Genomic DNA, 27,657 nt, shown 5'->3' on the forward strand with positions numbered 1-27,657 from the left:
ATGGAGTCAACATGTTTAAACTAAGGACTTCAAACTTCCCTGAAGGTTTTGAATTTTCCAAGTAGCAGCACATCATTTATCTTAGAGAGGCAGTGTAGAGCAGTTGGACCGTTATCTTTGGTTTGGAGACATGTTTTTTTAGTAGCATACCTGCCAACTATTGTATTACGTACACCTTTGCGTTCAGAGTTCTTTTCCTTTTTTGGCAATTAATTGGGAATGAGAAACGGTCCAGAGTCGAGTGTAGGATCCAAGATGTAGGTTATGCGGTTCTGCTTTGAAGAATAAACACTCAACCAGCTCCTTAAGTTAGTAGCGTGATCTTCTAATTCAACACTTACCTGATGTGCTAGGCAGGCGAAGATGTGATGACAAAAAAGCGGAGGTTTTAACAGATTAAAATAACATGATGGCAAAATACATGATGCCAAAGAGTCAAGGATTATTTAAATTCAAGTGAAGTGATTTAAGTTTTTATTTTTAAACTAAGGGAACATTTTTCTTATACTGAAATTATGTCTTTAAATGATACTGCTTTCCAGTAAGAAAGGTTTAAGTTTTGACATATTAGTATTTATACCCTTTTCTCCAATGACCCAAAAAACAAGCAAAAAAGCCTTCTTGTGTCAAACTCTTTAATTATTACTCTGCAGAAACAAGCTGACATAAATGACATAAAAATGATGGCTTTAATTTGTTTGCAGTTAAATCTGTCAGTTATTCATTCCAAGCTCCAGGAAAAGGAAGCTAAAAGTTGAAACTAGCTTGAATAAAGTGGCGTAAAGACGGCAGTTTGAGGACAACGCCCACTGTTTTCCATGAGTCAGAGTGGGAATCATCCAACGGTGAGGATGCCAAGGTCCATAAGCTCCCTCCATCTGTCACCCATGTCCTCTTGTAGTGAACAGCTTTTCTTTCTTCATATTTTTGGTCCCTGTGTTCACCTCGACAAAGAATTAGCGATCCAATTTTAGCATCATTCTGTATTCTAAGTAGGCAGAGCATCCAAAAATTATATTCAGAGTAGCACTACTTCAACATAGTTTTAATCTGGTAAAAGTAAAAAGTATCGATCCAAGAATTACTTTATAGTAAAAAAAAAAGAAGTATTTGGTAGAAAGCCTGCTTAAGTAGCAGATCAAACTATCATTAAATATTTAAAAATTACATAAACAGACCCAAATATAAGATTCAATGGAAATTTTCAGTCATTAAATTGTAGGATTTTTTCAAAGTTGTCCATCTCAACGGGCATCTGGAATTGTTTTATTATATAGTGTTACCATGCAATGTATAAAAAGGTATCCGTAAGCATTTTATAACTTATTTGAGATTTTACAATTCATTTATTTTATTGTTATACGAGTATAATCTCTCACTTTGTCAAAGGGGAATAAGAGTTAACTAGATAAAAATGCAGATAAATCAGGTCTGAAGGGGTTAATATCAACATTTGATTGAGAATCTGAAACATTTACTGTGCAACAAAAAGCCTGTTGCAATAAATCAATCAATAAAACAATAGCATGATAAATTAAAACAAGCTCAATAATTTGCATGATTTATTGTTTCTCTATATTAAAAATTAGACAACAAAAGTCTTCAGTCAGTGCTTTAGCCTTAACTAGACCTTATTTTATGAAGGACAATTTTGTTTACAGACTTCATGATTCATTTTGTTACTTCTGTTTTGTTTATTTGAATATTTAAAATATCTTCCAGTTACAGAGTTAAATATGTATTGATCTTTCAGAATGTGTTCTTTCATTTCTGTGACATTACAATATAAAACTTAAAATGACCTTCGAACAATATCGTTTATCGCAAGAACTTAAGGGACAATTTATCGTTCAAATTTTTTTATTGTGACAGGTCTAAACAAAGCAAAGAGGAAGTCAATATATATAACCATATTACAAATACAATTTATCTGAACCACATGAAAATATGTAAAAAATAATGACATATAATTAATTAAATTTAAACACAGCCACACTGCTGAAAACGGCTAGTATATTTTTTAACAATGCATAATTAATGGGTTTAATTCTCTAAATCTTGTACTTCATCTTTCCGGTTTTGCTGATGACGCAGATGTGCTGAAAAAAGAGGGGGAAATGAGTGTGTGCCAAATGTTAAATTCACTGCATTTACACTTCCTTTTATTGACTTTTTGCGCGTGACGTCACGCTCTCCAGAGCTCCGCCATGACGGACGTCAAAACAACCAATGCGCTCCTTTAAAGCCCGTCTAAAAACAGACATCTGTAACATAATATAGCTTCTGTTCAGTTGATTTCACTTTAAAAGTTATCATAGGCTGCACAAACCGAACTCGTCATTTTATTTTAGCTTTTAATGAGGAAAGATACGGCGGTGATAGAAAGCAGCGGTTAATTATAATGACTGGCAGCCCTCGGTGTAAATGCGGATTAGCAGCAAACACTTTTTACAAGGTAAGAAGACTAACATTCATATACTTTATAAGTAAGTATTATTAGAAAGATGTTAAATATCGCATTATGGAGAAGGTACGCGTCTAACCATTAGTAACCATGGAGACAATGCCGCACCGTCTTGTAGCCTAGCATGTATAGAAAAAACTGGTTAGCGTTTTTAAGGCCGCTCCAGTTTAAGGGGAAACGCTGTTTATGACATAGTGATATAAATCACCTGGTGTGAATTCAGGCATTCTGTAATTTAATCAACACGTCAGGAGGGAGTAGATACGGTCTGTTTCTAAGCTAGCCGTTTCCAATTTGTGTAAACACCGCCGTCTGTGAGCCCCAACCAGGTGTGTTACGTCACAGAGAAATGAGCTCGACTCGAACAAGTAGAAGCCCTGAATAAACTGGAAAAAACAATTTCAGTCGCTCTGTTCAAGACTCCCGTCCCTCACTTCCGACGTCCATCATGGCGCCTCGAATGAAAAGTGACGTAGTTGCAAAGGGTCAATAGATGCAACTTTCCATTTTGCATAAAAGCAAACTGTACCCTCCATCTACAGGAATAAATTGTGTAAAACCTGGAGTTATTTGAAAGCAGACAATGTGATCTAAAGACGTCCATTAGTCTAACTCTGAGTCTCGGTGGGGGAGCGCTTGATTCATTCTTCTTCGGTGGGATGAGGACAGATAAGAGGGTAAACCTGAACTCTGATAAAGAGACTCCAAACCTCCACATTCCACAGGTCGGTTTTTCAAACTTTCACAATGAGATACAACGCCCCCTCAAACATGCATAGGAGCCACATACAGTGCAAACATGCAGCACATAACGTTCTGGGAGTGAAGCCAGCCTTTCACAACGGCTGGAGGTGAATATCAGTTCACATGTCTGCAAATAAAGACAGGAGATTTCTACTGACTGATTTCTGACCTGAAATAAACGTCCAGGTTTGGAAGAAAGAGCACAGAAAACTAGTTTTATCTACTGAAAGGTAAATTGGGTAAAATGAGGAAATAATGCAATAAACTAAAATAAAAAATAATTTTATGAATTTATTTGCAAAGGTTGACACAGGATGAAACACCTAACTTGCATGTTTGCAAAACTAGAAAATGTGAAACTAATCTTAATACCATATATTGATTGTTATTTTAACTATAGAATAAACATATTTATTTCAAGCTTTATTGATCAGAAAAGCATAAGATGATATTTGCTTGTTTAGTCGAGTAATCTGCTGGAAAATGTTGCCAACACTGCAAAAACATCACATTTTACCAAGTTTCTAGTGCAAATGTCTTCATACACTTGAACAAAAAACAACTTACAAGTAACTTTCAGTGAGAAATTGGAGCTTGTTTTAAGTCAATAATGTCTTGATAATGAAAACGTCTTAGTTCAGCTTTACTTATAAGAAGGGAAAATGTTTTGTTAAAAGTGAAATAATCTGCCAGTGGAATAAGTATTTTTTATTTTTATTTTTTTTTAAATCAAGATTAAGGAATTATTTACTTAAAACAAGCTCCTTTATCTTGCTGAAAAGTTTTTTGTGAGTTGAAACTAAGACATTTGAACTAGGAACTTTACCAAAATACTTGGTAAGATTTTGTGTTTTAGCTGTGAAGTGTATTTTTGAAGTGTATTTTTGAAGCCTCAGTAACATTAATAAACGTTTTCTTTTAGCTTCCATGTCAGCAGAATTAGTTTTTCTTCCAAGCTACTTCTGGTTTTACCTGTAATGGACGTCCGTGCCACTAAAACGGACAGTACAAATCAAATGGTGCAAACATAAAGCAGACTCTCCTGGATGCTTCTGTCTTTCAAATGATTGTACTCTCATAAACCGCTCTTATAAAACGCTGCAGCTGCATGTAAAACCTCCTCAGACAGGGAGGATACCTGTTGGGTGAGTTTAGGTTTCACAGAGGAGGAGAGAACCGCTTTGATTTACTGTGTTTGCTCTCCCGCCTCCGCCTCTTTCATCTCTTTCTCCACAGCTTTTCAAAAGGTCACGAGATCAGCAGCAGCAAACTCAGGACTTACGTTCAGGTCACGGAAGTACTCGTTGTAGTCCAAGGCGTAGCCGACCACGAATCGGTTGGGGATTTCAAATCCAACATCTGTCAAAACAAACAGATGTTTGAGCCAACGTGTTGTGCATCAAAATACTTATTCATCAAAATATTCTTTTTCTTAAAACTTATTTTTATTCCTTTTCATTTAAGTGAGGCCTGATACTGTAACTTTTCTGTTGTGATGTTTTATTTTACTTTTTTTTCCTCTATCAACTTATTCTATTGTGCTATTGATTTTGTACAGCACCTTGGTGCAGTATTAACTTAGTTTTAAAAGTGCTATAAGTAAATTTGGCATTGACATATTAATATTTACAGACGTAGCAAAGACAAATGCGATGGAGCATTTTATGTGTGTAATCTGCTGGCCTGCGGGACGAGAATGACTGTATGTAGTATACTAGAAATAAAAAAATTGAAATAAAATAAATAAATAAATAAAAGCAACCAGAAACAATCGCTTACAAAAAAAAAAATTAACTGGAGTATACAGACTCAAAAAAGGCAATTTGCTGACGAACAGCAACATATTCAGAGCAGTAATTAAGCCTAAACTGTTGCTTTTAAGATTAAAACAACTTTTATATGTAAATGTTTTAACCAAAACTCCATAGTTTCAGCTTCTTCTGGTTCAAATTTACTAAAAGAATGCTACATTACTGTATTTTAGGTAACAAAATGATTATTTTCTCATTTTAAAAAGTATCTAAATAATTGTTTATTAGGATGCTTTTAATGCAATTTTAATTTTGTATAAAAAACTCCTAAGAAATATCTGTAAAATGTGGCATTTTTGTATCCGATTAATCGATTAATCATCAGGAAATTAGATTGATTACTAAAATAATCATTAGTTGTAATGCATACATTTTGTATTAAAGATTAAAAAAAAAAAACTTTTGTCTGTAAATGTTTTAACCAAAATGCCTCAACTGGCCTCCTTACTTTCAGCTCCACCTGGTTCAAATTTACTAGATTTAATTGCCTAAAATTGCATTTTAGGCAAGTAGAATGTAGAATGTGCCATTTTTATATCCGATTAATCATCAGGAAAATTGATAGATTAACTGATTACTAAAGCAGTTGTTAGTTATAGAAAAATACTTACAGTCTGTCAGACTTTCAGTCATGGTAGAGAGTCTCTTCACCAACAGACTGAAACACATCAATCACTGTTAATTAATTGATTTCTTATTGATTTATAGGTCTGACTGGCTAAGTTTCTGCTTTTCTGTCATAAACAGAAAAGGAAATAAAGCGCTACAATAAGCCATGTGTGCAGCAAGATGATAATCTTCCCTCTGATCTCTGGAAAAGCTGCCCACACACACAAAGTGACATCTTGTCCTCCTGCTCATCATGCGCTCGGCATTTCCCTCACAGTGGAAAAACTTTGGGACGACCGAGACGCAGACTCACCCCGCGACCTTGACCATCTTTGGCTCAAAGGTCTCCACATGCTTCAGAAGAGCCTTCATGGTCTTTCCTGTGTCGACGATGGCCTGAGGGAAGGGAAGAGCAGAGGAAGCCGGAGCAATGAGGGAGGGAGGGATCCGGATCATTGAGACCAGAGATATGAAGATACAAAGAATCACAGATCGGTTTTTCCCCCCAGAAAGTTTCCTGATACTGGAAAACTTCCACATTTCTGTGAATGTTTGTTCTGTAAATGCGAAGAAAGAAGCCAGAGGAAACCTCAATTTTTACTGCAAGTCTTACATCAGAAGATGTTCTTTAATATTCTTAGAGATTACATGTTCTTAACTTATGCACTGACTTTTTCTGCATTTTTGTACATAAAATATTTTGTATGTTTGTCATCAGAGGTGGGTAAAACACCCAAAAATTGTACTCAAGTAAGAGAAGCACCACTTCATCATATTTTACTCAAATAAAAGTTAAACGTAGCATCCAAGAAATTACTCAAATAACTGGAATAAAACCAATATTTTTAAATTGAAAATATTTACATTTAAATATTATAAAATATTTCAATTAATTTATTTAATTTAGACCAATTAAATACATTTAAATATTTGAAAACATTTGTTTTTAAATATTTAATAAAACTACATTATCAGATGCATCTGATGCATTCACTGCAAAAACACAAAATCTTATCCAGTATTTTTGATCTAGTTTCCAGTGCAAATATGTTAAAATAAGAAAACTAACTTCAGCGAGAAGTGGGAGATTGTTTTGACTAAACGATTCCTTAATATTGATGAAAATCCACTTCTTTCTTTGGTAATTATTTTACTTAAAGCAGTCATTTTTCCATGTTATAAGTGAAATAATCTGCTAATGGAACTGGTACATTTTCATCAATATTAAGGAACTACTGACTCAAAACAAGCTCATATGTATTGCTCAACCTTTTACTTGTAATTTCATTTTATCTTATTTCAACTGTACTAAGATCTAGACCAAAAATACTTGGTAATATTTTGTGTTTTTGCAGTGCATATTGTTCAATTTTTCATATTTCTTGAGTTTTTCCACATCCTGACATGTTCAAACCACAAACTTTTGTACATTTTATTTGAATTTTAAGTGACAGACCCAAACTACTTGGACATTTTTGGTTGTGAAAAGATGAATGTTTTGTGTTTTACTTCATGTTTTCCATTGTAAAAAAGAAAAAAGAAAGTTAATAATAATTATACACTTGGTACAAAAAGTCATTCTTGAACTGCAGTTGGAGAGCTAAAAAAAATCGTCCAAAGGCCACAAATGGCCCCGGAGCCACACTTTGGTCACCCCCGTTTTATGTTGTGCAGTCACCTAAAATCCCAATTAAAACACTGAAGTTTCTGGTTGAAACGTGAAAAAGTTGCAATTGGTGACAACCAAGACAAGCAAATTAATTTCACGTCATAAATAAAAACTATACAGTTTATAGACTCACCTCAACAACGAGCACACTCTGGGTCGCATGTGAAACAAGAAAAAGGTAGAAAAACATCAGTAAGTAAGTCATCCTGGAGTTTTCACACCGTTCAAGCAAAGCGAGAATAAAAGCAAGGCTGTTTCCATGGGGGGGTTTCTATGGCAACAAAGTTGGCTGCATCTTCACTGTCTTAGCTAAAAAATACAGACAACTCTTTCAGTTCTCCGCTGTAATGAAACATCTGTTTTCTACAATGACCAGAAGTCACCAGAGTGACCGGGTGCTGAGCGATTGCCCCGCTGCTTCTGGGTTTTCTGATGAATTCTTCTTCTTCTGGCTGTGAGGACTCTTTGTGAGCGTGTCTATGGTTTAGGGAGAGCGATTGGAGAGAATGCAGACAGCTGGCCAATTTTTATTCAGTCTGTACCTGGAAACCTTCACATCACGCTTTGAGACACTGAACTAATCGGGCCAAGTTAAAGAAACTCAATGCCTTAATCTGAGCTGGATGTGTTAGCGATTTAGGTTTTTATTGATTTTATTTATTATGTTCCTAAGATGTCCCTAACATTAAAAATACTCAGCACAACCATTATTGGGTATTGAATTAATAAATATATGGAAAAAAAAGACAATAAACTTTCATAAAACAAGTACTTGTGGGACTTTTAAAATACTGTTTTTTTGCTTTCAGCGCAGCATTTCTAATGCTAGCTTTTACTCAAATAGGTTCAAAAAGTGGAGATTAATTTGTGTTAGAGCTAAATTTATTTGCTTTTAATAAACATTATGGCCAGTTACACCAGTTGTTGCTCCTCTTTTTTTTATTAAACAAAAAGATACACAAGAACTTGAAACTGCTACTTTTAGCAGCTAGTTGCACTGAGGTGCTAATGTTAGCTTGTACGTAAACACAAAGAAGTCGTACATTTGATCTCAACTGATTTATTTATCTTTTTCTGTGTATTATTGTCTCAGCAATAAACAGATAACCTCATCAGTAACTGTATTATGCGAAAAGCAATTACTTGTTGGAGGTTTCAAATCTTACATATCTAATTTTTTCTCAAGCACTATCTGTGCTGCACTGCTAATGCTAGCTTGTACAATAAGTTGAGGATCATCATCAGCCTCATCGTTAGTGTTTTGTTTGCCAATTAATTAACATATCATGAGCAACTGTAGGAGTATTTGTGTTATTTCTGAAGCAATGGCTCACATTATATCTAAAATGCTTTTTTGTGATGTCTTGCAGCAGCTAGCTGTGCTGCAATGATGCTAGGTTGTATGAAAACAAGGATTTAAAGAGGAAATTTAGTTTCTGCTGTATTATGTTATTTATTTCCTCTTCCAAGTCTTAAACAAACCCACATGTCGCAGTATGAGTTTAAAAATATCAACACTGTAGTTTTAAAACGGCTACTTTTTAAAATAACTTAGTTCTTCTATTTTATTGCATAAGGGACAGGAAGTATAAAGTCATCAGTTTTTCCAGATATGATGGCGTCAACCTTTCTGCTTTTAGCCATAGGACTATACAGTGTAGGCATGTTTGTGCTCACGTTCAGCTGAGTTTGTAACATTTCTGCCCTGATTCATCAGTCTTTCCTGACAGCTCTTCAGGGTTAAACGCTCAGTAAATGTACAGTAAGAGTCCAAATGTCCATCCTGAAAGGTCTGATTAATATCTAGCTGGGTGCAGAAAGAGGCAGTTTGGTAAAGACACACCAGATTCACAAGGAGGAAAGTTTCAGAGAGTTTGATACTTTCTACCCCCTGAAAGGGCAAATGGATGGACAGAGAGACCAATAGAATGATTGATTGATTGATGGATTGATGGATGGATATGAATGTAATAGATTTCCTATAAAGTCATTAAAATCAAACCAAAACAGGAAATCAACATTTTTCATTGAGACAAAAGGAACAGGAAGTAAAGCATTGATACCCAAATATTTCCAAATGACTGATTTCATTCTCCACATTATTCCAGATTCGGTCTGAACCCCATGCCAACAACAAGTCTAACAGCGCCCCCTTCAGGCTGGGAGCAGACTGAAACAAACAAACCTTTCCGCGTAGAAAAGACAGATCACTGCTTCCAATGATGTGCAGATCCTCTGTTGATTGGTCGTTCTGGAGGAAAGAAAACACAAGATTTGACTTTTAACTGTTTCACAAAGATCTATGATGATCATTAATTGTTTAGTTAATTTATATTTTACACAATCTAACAAAGGAAGCTCCATTTTACATTAATTATGGGAAAATATTAACATTAACAAAAATTTGCATCGTCTGCAAACTTTGTTGTGCTCTTCTGGACTGCAAAAACACCTTACCAAATACTTTTTGTCTAGTTTCTAGTGTAAATATGTTTTTTGTATAACTGACATAAGATAACTAGCTCACAAGTAGCTCTTCATTGCGAAATAAGAGCTTATTTTAAGTCGATAATTTCTTAACATTGAATTTTTAAAGTGCTCGTTCTACTGGTAGTTTCTTTAAATTATAACAAGACATTTTTCCAATATTATGTCAGATTTTTATTATATTATTGTTGAGGTTTTGTGTTTTTGCAGTGTTTAGGCAGCTTTTTTATTTTGGGTTTCCTTGAGGAATCATGATAGTGGACAAGAAGAAGTATTAATCATTTCCTAATAGTATCTGAAAGTGATTTATAAGGGAAAATATACAGCAAAGATCTCAGACAGGATATTTTATAATCATCTATTTTATGCTATATACTTGAGCTCTGTTATTTTTTTTTTGTATTTTTCAATAAAGACATGAAAACGGTCTGACTGAAAATGAGTGAGAAAGTTGAAGCGACGCTAAAAGATTACAAAACGTTTTGTGAGCAAAAAACAAGCAACAATGGGTGATTTAAAGAAGTTTAAATGAGCAGTGGATCAGAAATATATAACTTTAATATGCAGGATTTTTTTATGTAAAGAAAAAACAAAAAATAAGGTTCTTGACCTTGTCTGACTCAGAAAACCTGTCATCTTGTCTTGTGCAGGAAAGGGAGTGAAAGGAATGTGGCCACATGCAGGGAAACATAATTCAGACGTGTGCCAAAAACACACCATAAAATAACATCGTCCAGATGACAGTGTTCAAAAGCACTCAGTGATATCACTGTAAAGACATCTTTATCATTCCCCAGAGATGCTTTTCTTGGCAAAGGCAGCTGAATCTATCTATACTGGCAGGATCGTGTTTTCACTCGGAGAAATCCTTCCTCACCAAACCGGAACAACAGCGACACCCGGTGGTCAAACACTGACGTGTTCACGCTGCATAAACAAACATTTTACCAAGTTTTTAATCTAGTTTCTAATGAAAAGTTTTACTATACTTGAAATAACACAAAAATAACTAACAAGTAATTTTTCAGAAAGACACAGAACCTTGTTTTGTCAATAAGTCCATAATATTGATGAAAAAAGTACAAATTTCACTTTTATTTTACTTATAACAAGATATTTTCCCCATATTAAAGAATTATTGATTTAAAACAAGCTCCCATATCTTGCTGAGAAGTAACCTGTAAGTTAGTTTTGTCTTATTTAAAGTGTAATAAGGTATTTGCACTGGAATCTAAACCAAATATACCTGGTAAAATGTGTTTTTGCACTGTAAAATCTAAAAATAATACCTAAAATGTAATACTAAAGCATTAATTTAATAAATCCAATAAATACATATATGGCTTAATTACTATTCTGAATATGTTGGGGGGGGGGTGTCCCGTAAAATACTGCAATTAACGATTAATCATTACTAAATTAGCTTGAATTTTTTCCAAATATTTATGTTTCTGCAACAAATGATGAATTTATTTAAAGTTTTTATCCAGATCATTACCAGAGGAACAGAAAAGCTGTCAGCTTTCCATGCGATTTGCCTACCAGGTAGCTCTTCAGGCGGATAAACTCCACCCGGGTCTCCAGGTACCGGTTGGAGCTGCGCCCCAGAACCTTGATGAACTCCACCAGATCTGCACAGAACTTGTATCCTCCCTTCAGGACGCACAGCACCATGATCTTACTGTCCTCAAAGTCCTCCATGACGTACCGGGCCAGGCGCTCTATCCTTAGCAGGAGGAGAAAACCACACGGCAGGAGACGGTTTACCGACACATCATGCGTCTGTGTTCGTACCGGTCCATGATGACTCCGTGGGGAATGTAGACGTTCTCAATGTCGTCGTGGTAATGTTCAGGGTAGGTGAACAGATCCAGGTTGTAGCCAGGCCAGTCGTCTTTGATCTGGACCAGGCAGCAGAGAGAAAACATGAGTGAATACAACAGCCGCAAATCAGGCAAATCATCCAGGTGGCGTTTTAAAGCAGATCACCTGAAAGTTCCCACCGAAAGTGATCCGTGCCATTGAGACCAACAAAAAAAAAAAAAACCATATGGACACTCTTAACTAATGTGTGATACAAAGACACATGAAAAAAAAGGCTACTGTTGGGATGGACCCATACGAGACGAGGAAGGAAAACATGTCCGAGGAGTTGGACAAGCTGCCTCCGATCTTTAGTCAACTAAGTTAAGATTTAGTTAACTGTCAAGTGAACAATATGGAGGAGCTTCACCTGAAACCATGGCCGCATACTATTAATGTTTCAACGGATTTGTAAAGGAAGCACGAGATCTTCCTGTGAATAAGAAGAAGGTTCTAGTCACTGGCAGAGTACGAGTACAAACAGTAGGCTACATGTCCGCCTTAGCTAGCAAATAAAAGCTACATTAGCTAAGCTAATGTTGCTAGTTCGGCAGTAAAAACTACTGTAAATATCGCTGATATTTATCATAGTATTACACAGAGGTGGGTAGAGTACTCAAAAACTTAAGTAATAGTTGTAATGTATTTAAGGAACGATGCAGCTAGTTCTAAGCTCGTGGCTTGTTTATTGTTGTCATAGCAACTCCATAGCAACCGAAGTTCGGCGAAGTGTGACGAGAATTGCGTTTATACCGGTTAAGATGATGGAAAACATTATTCAAAAGACTAAATGCCATTTTAACATAACAGTTGATTGTCTGAAAAAAAGAAAAAAAAGAAAAACACCTTTATTTTTTTTTTTACTTTCAGTGAACTGGACTTCCTTGTAAACTTTTTGTTAGTAAAAAGATGCATGAGCTTTCTGGATTTTTAATTTGTCAAGTATTTAATTTCTTGTATCTGATTTGAAAACATTTTCAAGAGTTTCTTCAGATTTCCTCAACATTCACTGCAAAAACTAAATTCTACAAAGTAACTTTGGTCTAGTTTCTAGTGTAAACGTCCTAGTACACTTCAAATGAGACAAAACTAACTTACAAATAACTTTTTAGCAAGAAGTAGGAGCTTGTTCTAAGTAAATAATTGCTTAAAATGGACAAAAAAAAAAAAAAAAAAATCTAAGTAAATAATTGCTTAAAATGGACAAAAAAAAAATCACTTGATCCATTAAAGGAGTGCATTGCCACGGTAAGCCCCAATTATTAAACATTTATTGTTTGGCCTGACAGAAAGTCCAGAAAACTATTGATCAGACCTACCTTAAATATTACAATAAATTCTAGCTGCTTGGATTCAACATAAAGAGTTTTGGTTTACGACATTTGGAAAGTGAGCATAATAACCTACCACAATTCCTCTTTTCACTCTCATTTCATCCATTTGCTGTGGTGATGACATGGTAAAATCAGCCGCTGCTGTGGCAAAAAGGCTTTTTTATCCTTAGAGGAAACATTAGAATAGTTCAGACAAGAGGATAAAAACATGCATTTGACTTAAGTTGAAAATAGTTCCAGTTTTTCCTAACAATCACATTTAATTAACTAAAACAATCTCCAAAGCATTGCCAAGCAGTTTCTAATCTATTATGACTAAAACTTACCGGTTTGTTGAGCGAAGAGGAGGAAACTTTGTTTTCCAGAGTTAACCAGAGAAATCCTGTCCGCCCGGCAACATGGGCAGCACGATCACGCTCAAGTCATTTAGGTAAAAGAAAAGCTTTGTTTTGAGAAGAGCTATGCTGGTTAATCAGCCTCATGTGACTCCAAGCAGGCGGTGGGTCGATGTATTCAGGGACAATATTTAAATCTGGTAATTATTTTTACCACAGAACCCGTCAAATGTACGACACAGGTAAATATGTTCCTTATTCCATTACTGAGTGAGTCCTATATTATAATATTCCAACAATGGGGAGTCGCTTGTCAAATTAGTCAAACATTATCGGAAATAATTTGGGTTATTTTGGAGAAAATTAAAGACTTTGTTTTTCTAAGTCATATTTTCACCACTTTGTGTATATCTAACAGTTTCAAACTAAATATGCAATTAGCAAGCAAATGTTTAGTTAGACTAAATATTTAGCTTGATAACTAGATATTTAGCTTACAAGCTAAATACTTGATTGGCTTTTAAGAATGGTCCACAAGTTGATGCTTTGGGAATGGAGTTTGAGAGAATTAAGGGGAACTTATTATGCAGAATTCACATTTTTTAAGTTTTTACACTTCCATTTGGGTCTCAGCTGCTTCTAAAAACAGCCTAAGTGCTTAAAAAACATGTATGTTATGTTTGTTTTTTGGTGTTTGGTAAATGAGTTGTTTCAAAAACGCTCCGATTGTTAAGTTACTTAGCAACCAAAGCTGAGCTCCAGCACATTTGGTTGGATGGTTTTACCGTTGTACAATGGCTGCTGGAAAATACAAGTGGTTAGTTGTTGACTTACCATCAAGAAACAACTTGCTGCATTCTTATTGGTTGTGTAGGAGGCTCCACGTCTGCTTCTCAAAGATGTACGGTTGTAAAAATGTGCATCTGTTTGCAGCCATTTTCACATGAGTGCAATCCCTGAGATAAGGAACGTGGCTAACAGGAGATTATTTGGATTTACAGAGACTGTAGCTCAAAAGAGACTGAAATCTGAAGAAAATTTGAACACAAAATGTAATGAACATGTTTTATGTAGACCACCTGCCCTCACCTGCTCAGGGAAGCCTTATAAGTCATGTTCATCTGCTGTCCCATTTCAAATTTTGATCCAAGAGGAAGATCCAAATAGGTGAAAAATGTCTTCATTTTGTCACTCCTTCAATTGTGTTTTAGTAATCAGTCCAGCATTTTTAGGTTTGAAGCCTCCAAAGTTATTCCACTCTGGTCAGAAACCTTAAACTTTCCCTCCACAAGGTATTTTCCTTGTTCATGGCAGCCTGTTTACCACAGTTTGGAGCAGCAATCATCCATTCTTCAGTTGAGTTCTGTGGTTGCTGATGTGTGTTAAGTTGAAAAATCAGAGGGAATGAGGGGGGGTTTAGTCACCTGATGTCACTGAAAGGTCTGGATGATCTTAGCGGAAAAGGGTGATGAATAACGACAGGCTTTGTTCGGGGCCCCAGGCAGCACTGGGTTGAAAATAAACACGATTCATCGCAGCATAAATCTGGAAACGATGGCCACTCTTTGTTCTTTCTCGAGTTCGACATCATTCAGCACGGACTGTTTGAAATGCCGACATCTTTCCGTGTTTCAGCGAACCACGTTTCCCCTTTATTACCACGTCTGAATGGAGCATCACAACTCAAAACCACAAACTGTTAACTGAATTAGATTAAAACTGTTTAGGATTTCAGAGTTAATGGGAGGATATTTTCAGGTACAACTTTATTTCAATAAGGAGACTTGGCAATAAAGCTGTAAAGTAGCATTTATTTTGTAGCACAGCTTTAGTAATCACAGAAAAATATCTGCAGAAATACAGAAAATGAATAGAGCAGAACGAGGTTGGTTGTCGCACTTTTTACTTTCTTCTAAAAATTAATTCATATCTGTTTTTCAAAGATACGAAACAACATATATGACTTGTTCCTATAACGTTTTAATGAAAACTAAGTTGGAAGAAGGATTCTGGAGAAAGATTACTTTTAATACAGTCTTTCAATTTACAACACTTAATTCAGGGCTGAAACAATTAATTGAATTCATTGCGATTAATCAGTTGTTGAAATAATTGTCAACTAATTTAGTAACCAATTAACTGGAGGCTCAGAAAAAAGGTTGTTTGCTGAAAAAAACATGTTCAAAGCAGTAAATAACCCAAAAGTGGACAAAAAAATAACATTTTGGATTAAGATGAAAAACCTTCTCTGTCTGCAGATATTTTCTACCCAGAACTCAAGTGGGAGTTTTAGTTTCACCTGGCTCAAATTTTGTAAAAGAAAAGTCTTTACTATCCATTTATTAATCCTACACTGAAGTTAAGATTCTTTTTAGCTGGAGATGCATCATTTTCTACAAATGATTCAATGTTCAATGTTAGTGCATTTAGCCAGGAAAATGCCTTTATTCTTATTTAAAAAGCAATTGAAATATTTGCTTATTTGCCTTTTAAATGTATTTTAAATGTATGAAATAAGATTCAGTGGTTTCACAAAAAATTAGCAAAGTGTGCCCATTTTTAAAATCTCAATAACCGATTAATCGTCAGAATAATTGATTACTAAAACAGTCGTTGGTCGCAGCGCTGGTTTAATTTAATATATTCTCAACATTTCATATGCTGACAGAACATAAAGGCCATCCATATTATAAAAAAAGAGAATCAAACTGTCAGTAGCAGAGCAGAATATGGCCGACCCAAAACGCTATAATTTCATTGACTGACTTTCTGAGTCACAGTTTGGACAGATAAGCCGAGCCGGTCCTGGAACCGCCCACGTCTCAGCGGGCGGCCGTCTACCGCCTGTCTCTTCACTGTTTTTAAATGCTGAATATTTTTTTATTTACAGCTAAAGACAATCAAACGTTTTTAAATCTCCTGAGTAGAAATTTATTTTCCAACATGTGGCAACCAACCCCATCAGTGATTTTCTGTTAGCAAGTTCTTACTAAAAAGAAAAAAAAAAAAAAACAACATATTTGTATATTATAGCACTGCCTTTATACTTTTAAATACAAATAAGTGTTTAATTCTAAAACCATTATTTAAAGATAAGTGAAAAGAAACACGGAAAGAATCAAATGTTACATTTTGATGTGAAAAACATGGAGGCTACATTCACACAGTAGGTTTTGGTTTTTGTCCTGAAATTCAGTTGTTTTTGTGCAGTCCTTCACACTATTAATTAAACCACAATGAGACTTGTGAGTGAACGGTTTACATCTCCGAACCGACCTGCATGAGCAGATGAAAAACGTGACGCAGCATCGCTCCGTTTACGGGAGTAAAAACAGACACTGCCGTTCATGCATTGATTTCAAAATGGCAGTTTTATGTCTTTTCCAGGCACAGTTTCATTTCGTACCACAATCAAGTAACTATGTTAACTTTAGTTGCTATAAAAATGCTTTTATAAAAGAAATTTGACGTTGTAATTTAATGACTTGAAATTGTTGAGCCTCTGTCTCTTTAAGAAGCTTCTGCTCTTTCTGAAACTCCGCCTTCAGGAAGTCATCACAACATGGCTCCTCTGTTAACCCTTTAATGTTTTTACCAGCGTTTCACTGAGAAATAGCTGCTACACATATTTCCAGCAGATGTCTGCTAACTGCTGCTGGCAAATCTAAAGGAGCTGGGTGGGACAGGGTTGCTCAGTGAGGTGGAAACTCGAAGGCCGGGCTAAGTCCACCCAGGCGTTTAGCACAGCTGAATGGTTGCTATGGAGACTCAAGGATTTCTCAAACATGAATGAAAGAATCAAAGCAATAATCCATGTTTTTGATGAAGGAATGACTTTTTAACATGATTTAAAGCTCAAAAAAGTCGGTTTTACATAACACTAACCTTTAACGTGATCATATTAAGAAACATGAAGGAAGCTCATAAAAAGAATACACAGCTAACAGAAACGGCTTTTTGAAGTCTATCTGGATTCGTAATATAGAGATAAAATGTTACTGATAAAACTTTAAATCTAAAACATCTCATAGTCTATTTTCAATTCTAGACAGCTGATTTGGAAAACTTGTGTTATCTTATAAACAATAACAGATTCCAAATTGATCTCAAATTGATAATTTAATTATATTTTCAGGGGGAGAAGGAGAAAAGCCCTATTTCAGGCCAAATTATATGCGATAAATGGGCTATCAAATTTCATAAATGAATTGGAATTAAAATTAAGGTGTTTCTGGCAAATTGTTTAGAAAATAGAGAAATAAAATTACAATTGGAGCCATCAACATTAATGGGTTGATTCCACCACCAAAACACTGGATGGAGCAACAGGGGGAGGATTCCCTGATGACATCACGATGCTATCCAGGGAAGAAACGATGGGTTAGTATGGAGAGGCTCTAGATATTATCTAGTCTTGTGAATAGTTCATACTCATTTTATTCTGCTGATAGATTTTCTCTATTGTAACTTCTAAATTAGTCAATATTTTCAAAATGCTCAAGCAATTTTTGTTTAAAATCACATTTAGACAGCACAAGTTTGATTCTGCTCTGATCCGATTCAGAATCGGGGCGTTCAGACTGGAAAGGTCGGATACGCATTTCCCTGCTGTGTGAACGTAACCACAGTTCTCTCACCTCAATGTTGAGAGTCAAACTGCTAAAACAACAACGTATATAATTTGTTAAAGCTATTTTGGAAATTCACACACCAACATTTTCTGCAGCAGCTCCCTCTAGTGGTGCGATTTAGCGACCAAAACCGTTCATCCCTAATCATCGTAAATAAAAATGGTTTTGAACCTTTCAAAGAAGCTGATGTCCTTCTCCAGTTGACTCATCTTCTCCTCCAGGCAGATCTTCCGGGTTTTCTTTGACGGCGTGTCGATGAGGAGAGGAAGGCCCTGATATTCACGGTGGAGTTCGTCCCACTTCTTCTTCAGTCCCTTAGAGGAGAAGAGTCACATCAATGTCATGAATGTTCTTAAAGGGACGGTTGTGGCAAAATGTATCAATAAAATCTATTATCAAACTGCTAAAATACCAATAGTAGCTGTGTCTTCAAATTAAATTTTGTTTTTCTTTTTGTGATTTTTTACAATGAAATCACAGACTTTGTTGAGCTACTTCATTTTTTTTTTGTGTGAAATATTTATGTTTTACAATGGAGTATTAGGGTCACGTAAAGAAAATTTTTAAAAATAAAATTACAACTTTATTTATTTCTTAAAATTATGAGTGTTCTCAAAATTTTACTTTATTCTCATAATTTGACTTAACTCTCTTAATATTATGACTATATTCTCAAAATATTATTACTTTATTCTTGTATTACAATTTATTCTAATAAAAATATAAGTTTATTCTTGAAATATCACAACTTTATTCTATTATTTTGAATTTATTCTCATACAACTTTATTCTTGTAATATTATGACTTTTTCTCCTAATATTGTGACTTTATTCTCATAATTTTATTTTAAAAACGTTTATATTATTATCATGGCCCCAGTACTCCATTGTAATGCTTACGTATGACGTACATGTGACTTTTAGTTATTCTCCACATCAATCACGGTATAACTTGACACCAAGTCAGGCTGCGGCAGCAGTGCAGTAGAAGCAACAAAGTGCTGCCACCTGCAGGTGGGAGTTAGCATCACTTATACCCAACGTTTTTTATCATTTTTGAAGAAATTTTGCAATAAACGTAGAATTACGCATTTCTGCATAATTAAAGTGTGGGGATTTGGAGCCTAGAGGGCCACATTTGGCCCCTAGGACTTGAGTTTGACACCTGTGTTCTAAATAAAAGATGCAAACATTAGTAGCTAAAAAAAAAAAAAGCTAAATTAGCTTTAAGCTAATTTAGCTAAAAGCAAATTTTTGCATTAAAAAATACTTATTTCTGTGTTTACATGCCTCCTACTTCATCGGTCTAACGCCGTTTACTTCAGCAGAGGTTTTAGATGTTGCAGTGACTCCCTGTTCTTCTAAAAACAATCGCGTACCTTCAGGACGGCCTGGTGATCCTCCTCCGTTAGCCGCTGCAGCACATTCTGCTCCCTTACCAGGCGCTGGTTCTCCGCCTGGGCCTTCCGCTCGGCTTCACTGCGCAGCTGCAGATACATCGGCACTTCGCCGTAATCCTGCAGATAGCAACACGAATCAGGGTTCTTACGCTTTTCACGCAATAAAATTCAATAACTTTTCAAGCATTTCCAAGGTACACTGTAAAAACCAAACAAACAAACAAACAAACAAAGGCTTTAGTTTAGGGTAAAATGCTGACAGGTGTGGTTGCCAGAGTTTTACCATACAAATATCAGAATTCAAATTTTATTGATCTTTGAGAATATGTTCTTACATTATTATGCCATTATTATTATATTACTTGAAAACTGTCTGAAAACAACAATATTCTTGTTTATTGTAATAACTTTCAGGACAATTGTCCTGAAATAAAAAAGATTTGAAGCTTAAGCTTCAAATCTTTTTTGTTTTTCTTCTTTTTAATAAACATTTTGGCCCCAATTTAGCTCCATACAATTTCTTCATGGTTGATAAACACAGAAGGGAAAGAAAAACTTACACAGAATGACATTTACCCATGAAAAAGACACAACTATTAATACAAACACTCATCCAAGCTTTCTACAAAAAGTACACAAAGTTTAGAGTCAGGATGAAGGAAAATTATGGAGAGAAAATAGTCTCAAAATGCCTTTTCTCTACATAGAAAATACCTTTTTCATGACGTATTTAGGGACAAGTCCAGAGTTTTCCAGGAGCTGTTTGTGTCCTTCCTTTGTGTCAACAGAAATGGCTTTAGGCTTCATGGGAAACATGACGGTGGTCTGTAGGAAATTCCTTTTGGTTTGGATCCCCATCAGCGGTTTCTCAGTCCGCCTAGGGACCGCTGGCTTCCTCACTGCGCAGGTCCGAGTCTTATGCCCGTCTTCAGACTCTGTCCCAAAAGGAAATGCAGACGTCAGATTCACACCCCAAAGGTAAATCCTCATACATTTTGATAGAGGGACTTACTCTCAGGTGGTTTGGGATGCTTTGAGTGTTTTTTCAGGTACTTATCCGGAGACGGCAGTTCCACTTTTGGTGGTCCCATCGTCTTCTTCGCATCTTTGGTTAGCATGTGCTCAAGAATGACAGCTGGCCTGAACTTGGACACATATCTTTAAGGAGATTTCAGAACATAATATTACACCAAACAATCACTTCAATCCACATTCAATAATATTTAAGGGGGAAACGACAAAAACAAATCATGACTGTAATAACTTAAATAAATCCTACTTTTTACATTTGAGGTCAACAATAAGATAACATTTTAATCTCTCTTGTTGTCTGTTTTGGTTCTAAAGTTGAATAAAGATATTAAAATGTCTCTTTTGCTTCCTTGACTGAAAAAATACAACGGTTCAACATCAGGAACTGGTTGAAATGGGAAGTGAGTGGAACTTAAAAACCCAATTTTAAACAGTGATTTAGGTCTGTACATTTAAGATACCTAGACATTTGATGAGATTTAGATAAAAGTTGATCCATTACACTAGTCAAACCTCAGTTAATGTACTTTTTTAAAGTCATGTTCTTTAAAACGCGTTTTATGATTTATAAAACTCACCTTGGTGGTTTTTTAATTTCCTCTTGCTCCTTTGGGATCCAGTCGTAGACGCTTCCTGCTGGGTAGATGGCTTCAGACATTGTTGGTAGAGTTCTGAAAACGCTACTTTAAAATGTAAAAGCGGCTATCCAGCTCGTTGCTAGGCAACGGTACAACAAACGTGACATTCCGCAACACTCGTAAAGCACTTGACTTATAAAAACACTGCGCTCAAAACATAAAAATACTGTTAGAATATCTTAAGTAAGTAAAAGTGACTTTTTAGAAATAATAGCTGTCGAAAAATTGCTAATCCAACAGTTACGTTTGTCAAACTGCTGTCGCTTTTGTTACGAAAGCCCTACATTCCGAGGTTTTAACGTGAACTTGAAAGCAGCCAAGTATTCTTCTTGTTTGACGTAACATGTCAAGCCCTTCTGCACGTCAATGATGCCGCCATATTGTGGAGGTTAGACTTGTCGAAACTGTTGTAAGATTGCGCAGGAGAAATACAAATGTTGTCACTGCCGATTATTAATTTTAGAATCCGTGATAACTAGAGCTTTCAGTCATATTTTTGTTTATAAGAAAACATCATTCTCTTCATGGTAATTACTTCTAATTTAGAATTTATACTTTAATATTTCTATCTAAACATCTTCAAATTTTGTATTTCTTCATTCCGTTATAGTTGTTTTTAAATATCTCTGTTGTTGAATATGTTTTCTTTAAAATATTTTTATTTTTAATAATGCTGGGATTTTGTCTTAAAAACAATTTTTTTCCTACATTGCGACAACCAAACATGCTTATTTAAGTTTTTCTGAAACTGCTTTCTTATTCTTTTAAACCTTCAAAATGTATACGATTTACTTGTAGTTTGACCTAATATATCAAACGATTTGGGAATGATTTCATATAATACAGATTTTTATAAAGATCCAAACAGATTTGGAGTAATTTTGTCCCTATGGGCTGGCCGTAGCTTACAGAGGAACACTGACAACGGTGAGAAAATACTGACATGGTTTCGTAAATAAATCATTATCTTGGCAAAAGAGCGAAAAACAGTTTTACGTGAGTGTTTTCCTTAGAAGGTGTATAATTTGTGGAGGCTATTGAAACAGTTTAAAACAACATTGATAACCTTTTGATAATATAGTCTGAAGTCCACTTCAGTCAGTTATCTGAGCAGGAAGCCTCTCAAATCGACAGTTTTCTTCTGTTATTGTAGACAAACCATTTAACACAATATTATAAAAACTGATTAGAAAAATGCGGTGTTTCTTATGCACAATATACTTATTTATTTATCCAAATACATGGCCGGGATTTTTTACTTTTCCGAACGCATTTATTAAGTACACCTGTTTCATTTTTTTTATCAGACTGAAAAAGTCTCCTTATTGGATTATATATATCTTTAAAACTGTGTTTATGGATTAACTGTTGGATAACCTGGATGGTATGAACAAAAAGTAATTAATTTTCAGCTTTTCTGTTAGTTTTTTTCAGATACCATTCCCAAATGTTTTTTTTAATTGTACTTTCTTCAACATTTATCATGTTAACTGAGACCTTTAAAGTCAGTCTAAGATGTAACGCCCTGTTTTTTTTTTTATCTAATTGCTCCATTTCACATGCTTAGCTTGGGGCAGCAGCTACCAGTCATCCACAAGATGGACATCAAACTATTTGTAAAGATACAAGGCAATGATTGCTCCTCTAAGGCCCTTTCTTATGCCTTCCATTCAAATTGATTTTATTCAAAATTCACATTTTACAAATTTTTAAACTTCCATTTGTGGCTCAGTTGCTTCTAAAAACAGCCAAAGCGGTAAAAAAAAACAACCCCCCAACCGAAACAAAAAAAAAAAAACGAGATGTTTTAGTGTCTGGAAAATTAGCTGTTTCAGAAACCTCCAGGTTGTTAAATACTTTCCATGGGCACTGCACGTTACCTAGCAACCCCAGCATAGCCCAGCCCCATCACTTAGCAACCCCAGCATAGCCCAGCCCCGTCACCTATCAACCCCAGCATAGCCCAGCCCCATCACCTAGCAACTTCAGCTGAGCTCGAGCACTTTGGTCAGCTAGTTTTATTGCTCTTTATGTGTTGTACAATGGCTGCTGGAAAAGACAAGTGTTTTGTTGCTGACTTGCCATCTAGAAACCACTTGCTGCATCCACGTTGGTTGTGCAGGAGGCTCCACTTCTGCTTTTCAAAGATGTGCGGTTGCATAATCTGTTTGCAGTCATTTTCATGTGAGAGTGTAAAAGTTGAGTTTGGGTTGTGGCCAGCATCAACTTATTTGGAATTAAAGTAACAAGACACCCAAAATAGACAGAACGGAGCAGATTAAAATCTCATTATGAAAGAATGATTTGGTACAAAAAATGTTCTGCATCAACTAAAGACGATAACCTGTTCAAGAATAAGAACCTTTAATAAGAAAAAAAAAGTCCACAGTTTTTGCACAGAATCTCATTCTTCTGGTTGATGATTGATCATTAATATTTACATACTAATGCAAATATTTGTGTCGTGTCTGCATGCATGTTCTTGTATTTTCATTTCCCTTCTGATCTGTGTCATAATTAGCCAACATGTTTCCTTTGCAGAGGGACAAGCAGCTGCTCCGTCTTCTTTCCTGAATGGGATTACTCAGCGCCATTCAGATTTCCTTAAGGACCGCAAGATGCCGTTTGTGCCAACTTCCCACATCCAAGTCATGGTTTTCCACAAAATCCACCCCACTAGGGGTCAAAAACATTCTGCTGATGGGTCCGCCCGGAGCAGGGAAGACAACAGTTGGGAAAATTGTGGCCAACAAACTGGGCCTGCCCGCCTTAGACGTCGATGACGATGTCTTAGAGCCGGCATGGAAGATGCCGGTTGCAGCCAAGTTAGCAGAGCTCGGAGGAAGACGTTTCCTGGAGGAGGAAGGCCGGACTTTGAGCAATTTCTCTGCATCTGGGTGCATCGTTTCCCTGACAGGCTCCAATCCCCTTCATGGCGAAGCTATGCAGCACTTGAAGCAGAACGGGGTCGTGGTTTACCTGGACGTGGACAGCCGGGACATCTTGGAGAGACTCGGCAGGATGGAGGTTAACTGGATAGTGGGCCAAGAAGACGGGGTGTCCATGAGAGACATTTTACTGTACAGGAAGCAGATCTATGAGAAATGGCTGGACGTGAGGGTGTTTTGTGGGATGGGAGACACAGTGGAGGAAGTGGCAGAGAAGGTTTTGAAGGCAGTGGAGAGATATCTGGAACACGATGAGGAGACTTATGTTTCAACCCGGAGTGGCGGCTCAGAATCACCCGATCGAAAAACATATTTCAATGATGTGGTTATAGAGGGCCTGGCTGCAGATGGAGGTCTTTATGTTCCCAAGAAAGGCTTTCCAGACGTTCCTAAAGGCGAATGGCTCAGATTAATTTCCATGTCATACCCAGAGAGAGCTTCTGTTTTGCTGGAAAAGTGCATCCACCCACTGGACGTCTCTCCTCTGGACCTCAGGAGTATGGTATTTAAGGCATATGGAGACAATTTTTCCAGTGACAGAGTTGCTCCTGTGAAGCATCTTGTTAAAAATCAATACATCCAAGAGCTTTTCCACGGTCCAACCGCCTCGTTTAAAGACCTCGCCTTGCAGTTGATGCCCCAACTCTTCGCCCACTGCCTCCCACCAATGTGTAACTTCCTCATCCTGGTCGCCACGTCCGGGGATACAGGCAGCGCCGTCCTGAGCGGCTTCAGCCGACTGAGCGGCGCCGACAGACACCGAACAGGAGTGTTGGTGTTTTTCCCAGAAGAAGGAGTGAGTGAGGTCCAGAAGCTGCAGATGACGAGCTTCAGGGAAGGGAACGCCAGAGCAGTTAGCGTCCTGTCAGACTTTGACTTCTGTCAGAAGAGCATCAAGAGGATGTTTGGCGAGTCGGGGCTGACCGGGCATCTCGCTGTGGAGTACGGCACCGTCCTCAGCACCGCCAACTCCATCAACTGGGCACGGCTATTACCTCAGGTGTGTTAACTTTCTCCAAAAGCTCAATACGACTCAAAGATCCTGGGGGGTTTGGAAAAGTCTTGAATTTGGTTCTGTTATTTTCATGGTTGGGTTGAGTACGGAAAAGCAAAACATACTGTTAAGGGTAACTACAAGTAAAATAAAGGTCAATAGGCCAGAATAAGTTACTGATTTAAAACCACAATTTAGGCCATTTGAATCAAGACATGTTAAATTTTAAAACTAGCTTATTTTAAATGTATTTTCTCAACAATACTCAGCTACATTGAGCAGTTAGCCAAAGTACATATACTTCTAGTAGCACTAGCCTGAGTATCTTTAGTTCTGTTAGCATTTAGTCTAAGTAGCAAGTAGCCTAAATCTCTTTAATTGTAGCATTAGCCTCAGTAGCAACTAGCATAAGCACATGAAAGTCCAGAAAGTAGTAGCAGTTAAGACTACTGTTGGTATAACATCATCAATTAGCTTATTATTGTTCTGATAAATCATCGTGATATTTTTTCTGCTATAACAGTAAACAGAACAACAATGCCCTACGCTAGCAAGTAGCCTAAGTCCCTAAAGCTAGTCGAAATTAGCATTCAGCCAAGTATCTTTATTTTTAGTAGCAGTTAAAGTACTAAGTTACTTAAGCTAACTGCCTAAGTATTTTGCAGTTAGCCTGATTAGCAGATTAACAGCTACTTTATTTCCAGTAGCTCTTAGCTGAAGTAGCAGTCTGCTAAAGTATCTTTATTTTCAGTACCAGTATCCCTGAAATATTGTGATAGTTTCCTCAAGGCAACATTTTAGAAAGAGCAGGAGTTTCTTAAAGAGACAGAGACCCAATTTTTCTAAATTATGAAGTCAAATTTCCCCTCAGTCATATTTTATATATATTTATAATTTTTTATATTAACTTAAGTTAACATAGTTGCTTGATTCATGTATAAAATGACACAATGCGCCTGGAAAATACATGACACTGCCCCTTTAAAGTAGTTAATGATTAGTTTGTTGTTGAGTAGGTAGAAAAAAATCACAACATTTTTGGTGATTTAAGTTTTTAAAAGTGATATTTTGGTCCACTATGAGAAAAAACTTTGACACTAATGGTTTGTTTTCCTCTTCCAGGTTGTTTATCACTCTTCCTGCTATTTGGATCTGTGCAGAGACGGTGTGATTAACTTTGGAGATCCTCTGGATGTTTGTATTCCTACTGGGAACTTCGGTAATGCCATGTCAGCGTTGTACGCCAAGCAAATGGGCATCCCGATAAGAAAAGTCATCTGTGCGTCCAACCACAACCGAGTCGTGTCGGACTTCCTCTCCACAGGCCAGTACGACCTCCAGGGTCGCCCCCTGCTGCTCTCCCACTCCCCCGCCATAGACATCTTGAAGTCCTCCAACCTGGAGAGGTTCATCCACCACGTCTCAGGAGGAAACAGCTGCCTGGTCGACGACCTCTTCACTCACTTAGACGCGCAGAAACGCTTCCAGCTTCCTGAGGGTCTCCTCGGCAGGATGCAGCAGGAGGTGCAGGCCGGCTGGTGCTCTGAGGAGGACTGCTTGGCCGCCATCCAGGAGCTCCACATTCAGACGGGATACCTGATGGATACGCACACCGCCGTGGCGAAAGTGGTGGCCGATCGGCTGCAGGATGGATCGTGCCCCACGGTGCTCTGCTCCACTGCGCACTATGGGAAGTTTGCTCCCGCCGTGTTCAAAGCTCTTCGGATCCAGAATGTTCCTCCAGATCCCGTGGAGCAGCTGGAGCAGCTGGGAGCGGCCGCGTCCGAACCGGCAGCACACGGAGAGATGATGAGACGCCTGAGGCAGAGAGGCGGGAGCGGACGCAGAGCTCTTCAGGCAGATTACAGCGTTCTGGTGGAGGAGGTGGAGAGCATGATGCAGGACTCCTTCCTCAAAGTGGCATAGATACTCCCACCTTTACCTTAAAGCTGCAGCGTGTAACTTTTATAAAGAATCTATTTGTTCCACATATGTTAAAACTGCCGCCATGTCCTGACAGTTTAACATGAGACGGATAATCTGTGAAAAGGTTTAACTCTTCAACCTCCTCCCTGAGCTACGAATGTAGTCTGAAGAAATGCTTCGTTCCCGACCAAAAACAACCGGTCAGAGCCAGGAGGAGGGGCTTAGCGCTGTTAGTCAAGCTTGTGAATATGTTGCTAACTGTGCTAATGACAGAGAAACAACTTACCGTTACAGGAAAACCGTTTATCCGCTGTTTAACCAGCAATCAGAAAATATGTTTCTGTTACATGACAGATGTAATGTAATGGGTTTAAATGTTTCCCATGTGTTTTTCTTCTCTGAAAAACAGCAGCAATAAATCTCAGGCTCTGAAAGGAGTGAAGGGATTATTTACATCCACAAGGGGGCGTCCTGAACTGTCTTACACTAAAGACTGAGCATGAAAGAGAATTAAACCCAACAGTATTGTTTTAGTGTAATGTGGAAAATATGACATCAGTTACAGACAGAAAATGTAAATTTTAACACTGTTTGTGGTTTGTGATGGTATAAAAATATAATAAGCTCTTTGCTTGCTTGTGTTCTGTATTGTTCAATGAATTGAGCAACTGCTATGCTAACAGATGACATGATGCAACAGTCCAGCTGACAGGAAGTTGCCACACTGAGCTGTTGTCTTGTATAATAAAACACATTGTGTTGTTTTATGCCA

General features: G+C 36.9%; 3 protein-coding genes across 7 annotated transcripts; 1 reads left to right on the forward strand and 2 right to left on the reverse strand.

The window, feature by feature from the left end:
• Positions 1-1,842: 1,842 nt before the first annotated feature.
• Positions 1,843-15,034, reverse strand: prtfdc1a (phosphoribosyl transferase domain containing 1a). 3 transcript variants are annotated; one of them, XM_016673275.1, is made up of 10 exons: positions 13,308-15,034; positions 13,055-13,146; positions 11,579-11,685; positions 11,327-11,510; positions 9,483-9,548; positions 7,431-7,448; positions 5,942-6,024; positions 5,631-5,677; positions 4,491-4,567; positions 1,843-2,099 (listed from the first exon to the last, which is right to left on the reverse strand). In XM_016673275.1, the coding sequence occupies exons 2-10, from the start codon at positions 13,103-13,105 to the stop codon at positions 2,052-2,054; spliced, it is 681 nt and encodes a 226-aa protein (XP_016528761.1). In that variant the 5' UTR covers positions 13,106-13,146; positions 13,308-15,034; the 3' UTR covers positions 1,843-2,051. The 3 variants fall into 3 exon arrangements, with proteins under 3 accessions (XP_016528761.1, XP_007555798.1, XP_007555802.1); XM_007555736.2 differs by having other exon boundaries at positions 13,055-15,034; XM_007555740.2 differs by lacking the exons at positions 13,055-13,146; positions 13,308-15,034 and adding an exon at positions 11,774-12,511.
• A 1,234-nt stretch (positions 15,035-16,268) lies between these two features.
• On the reverse strand, positions 16,269-21,255 carry enkur (enkurin, TRPC channel interacting protein). The gene is made up of 6 exons (XM_007555741.2): positions 20,958-21,255; positions 20,360-20,505; positions 20,062-20,282; positions 19,327-19,464; positions 18,119-18,261; positions 16,269-17,674 (listed from the first exon to the last, which is right to left on the reverse strand). The coding sequence occupies exons 1-6, from the start codon at positions 21,035-21,037 to the stop codon at positions 17,602-17,604; spliced, it is 801 nt and encodes a 266-aa protein (XP_007555803.2). The 5' UTR covers positions 21,038-21,255; the 3' UTR covers positions 16,269-17,601.
• Positions 21,256-21,427: 172 nt separating this feature from the next.
• Positions 21,428-27,657, forward strand: thnsl1 (threonine synthase like 1). 3 transcript variants are annotated; one of them, XM_007555744.2, is made up of 3 exons: positions 21,428-21,544; positions 23,559-24,965; positions 26,082-27,657. In XM_007555744.2, the coding sequence occupies exons 2-3, from the start codon at positions 23,592-23,594 to the stop codon at positions 26,883-26,885; spliced, it is 2,178 nt and encodes a 725-aa protein (XP_007555806.1). In that variant the 5' UTR covers positions 21,428-21,544; positions 23,559-23,591; the 3' UTR covers positions 26,886-27,657. The 3 variants fall into 3 exon arrangements, with proteins under 3 accessions (XP_007555806.1, XP_007555804.1, XP_007555805.1); XM_007555742.1 differs by lacking the exon at positions 21,428-21,544 and adding an exon at positions 21,865-21,944; XM_007555743.2 differs by lacking the exon at positions 21,428-21,544 and adding an exon at positions 21,958-22,013.

Source organism: Poecilia formosa, unplaced genomic scaffold (genome assembly GCF_000485575.1).
Source record: "Poecilia formosa unplaced genomic scaffold, Poecilia_formosa-5.1.2 Scaffold72, whole genome shotgun sequence".
Classification (NCBI taxonomy): domain Eukaryota; kingdom Metazoa; phylum Chordata; class Actinopteri; order Cyprinodontiformes; family Poeciliidae; genus Poecilia; species Poecilia formosa.

Coding starts and splice junctions, on each gene's coding strand:
- prtfdc1a (XM_016673275.1), bottom strand. CDS start 13,105: ATGTCATCACCACAGCAAATGGATGAAATGAGAGTGAAAAGAGGAATT. Junction 11,686..13,054: donor GAGTGAAAAGAGGAATTGTG/GTAGGTTATTAT, acceptor TGCCTGGTCCAG/ATCAAAGACGACTGGCCTGG. Junction 9,549..11,326: donor TCCGCCTGAAGAGCTACCTG/GTAGGCAAATCG, acceptor TCTTTCCTCCAG/AACGACCAATCAACAGAGGA.
- enkur (XM_007555741.2), bottom strand. CDS start 21,037: ATGTCTGAAGCCATCTACCCAGCAGGAAGCGTCTACGACTGGATCCCA. Junction 20,506..20,957: donor GAAATTAAAAAACCACCAAG/GTGAGTTTTATA, acceptor ATCTCCTTAAAG/ATATGTGTCCAAGTTCAGGC. Junction 17,675..18,118: donor GACATCAGCTTCTTTGAAAG/GTTCAAAACCAT, acceptor TTCCCTGGATAG/CATCGTGATGTCATCAGGGA.
- thnsl1 (XM_007555744.2), top strand. CDS start 23,592: ATGGGATTACTCAGCGCCATTCAGATTTCCTTAAGGACCGCAAGATGC. Junction 24,966..26,081: donor GGGCACGGCTATTACCTCAG/GTGTGTTAACTT, acceptor TTCCTCTTCCAG/GTTGTTTATCACTCTTCCTG.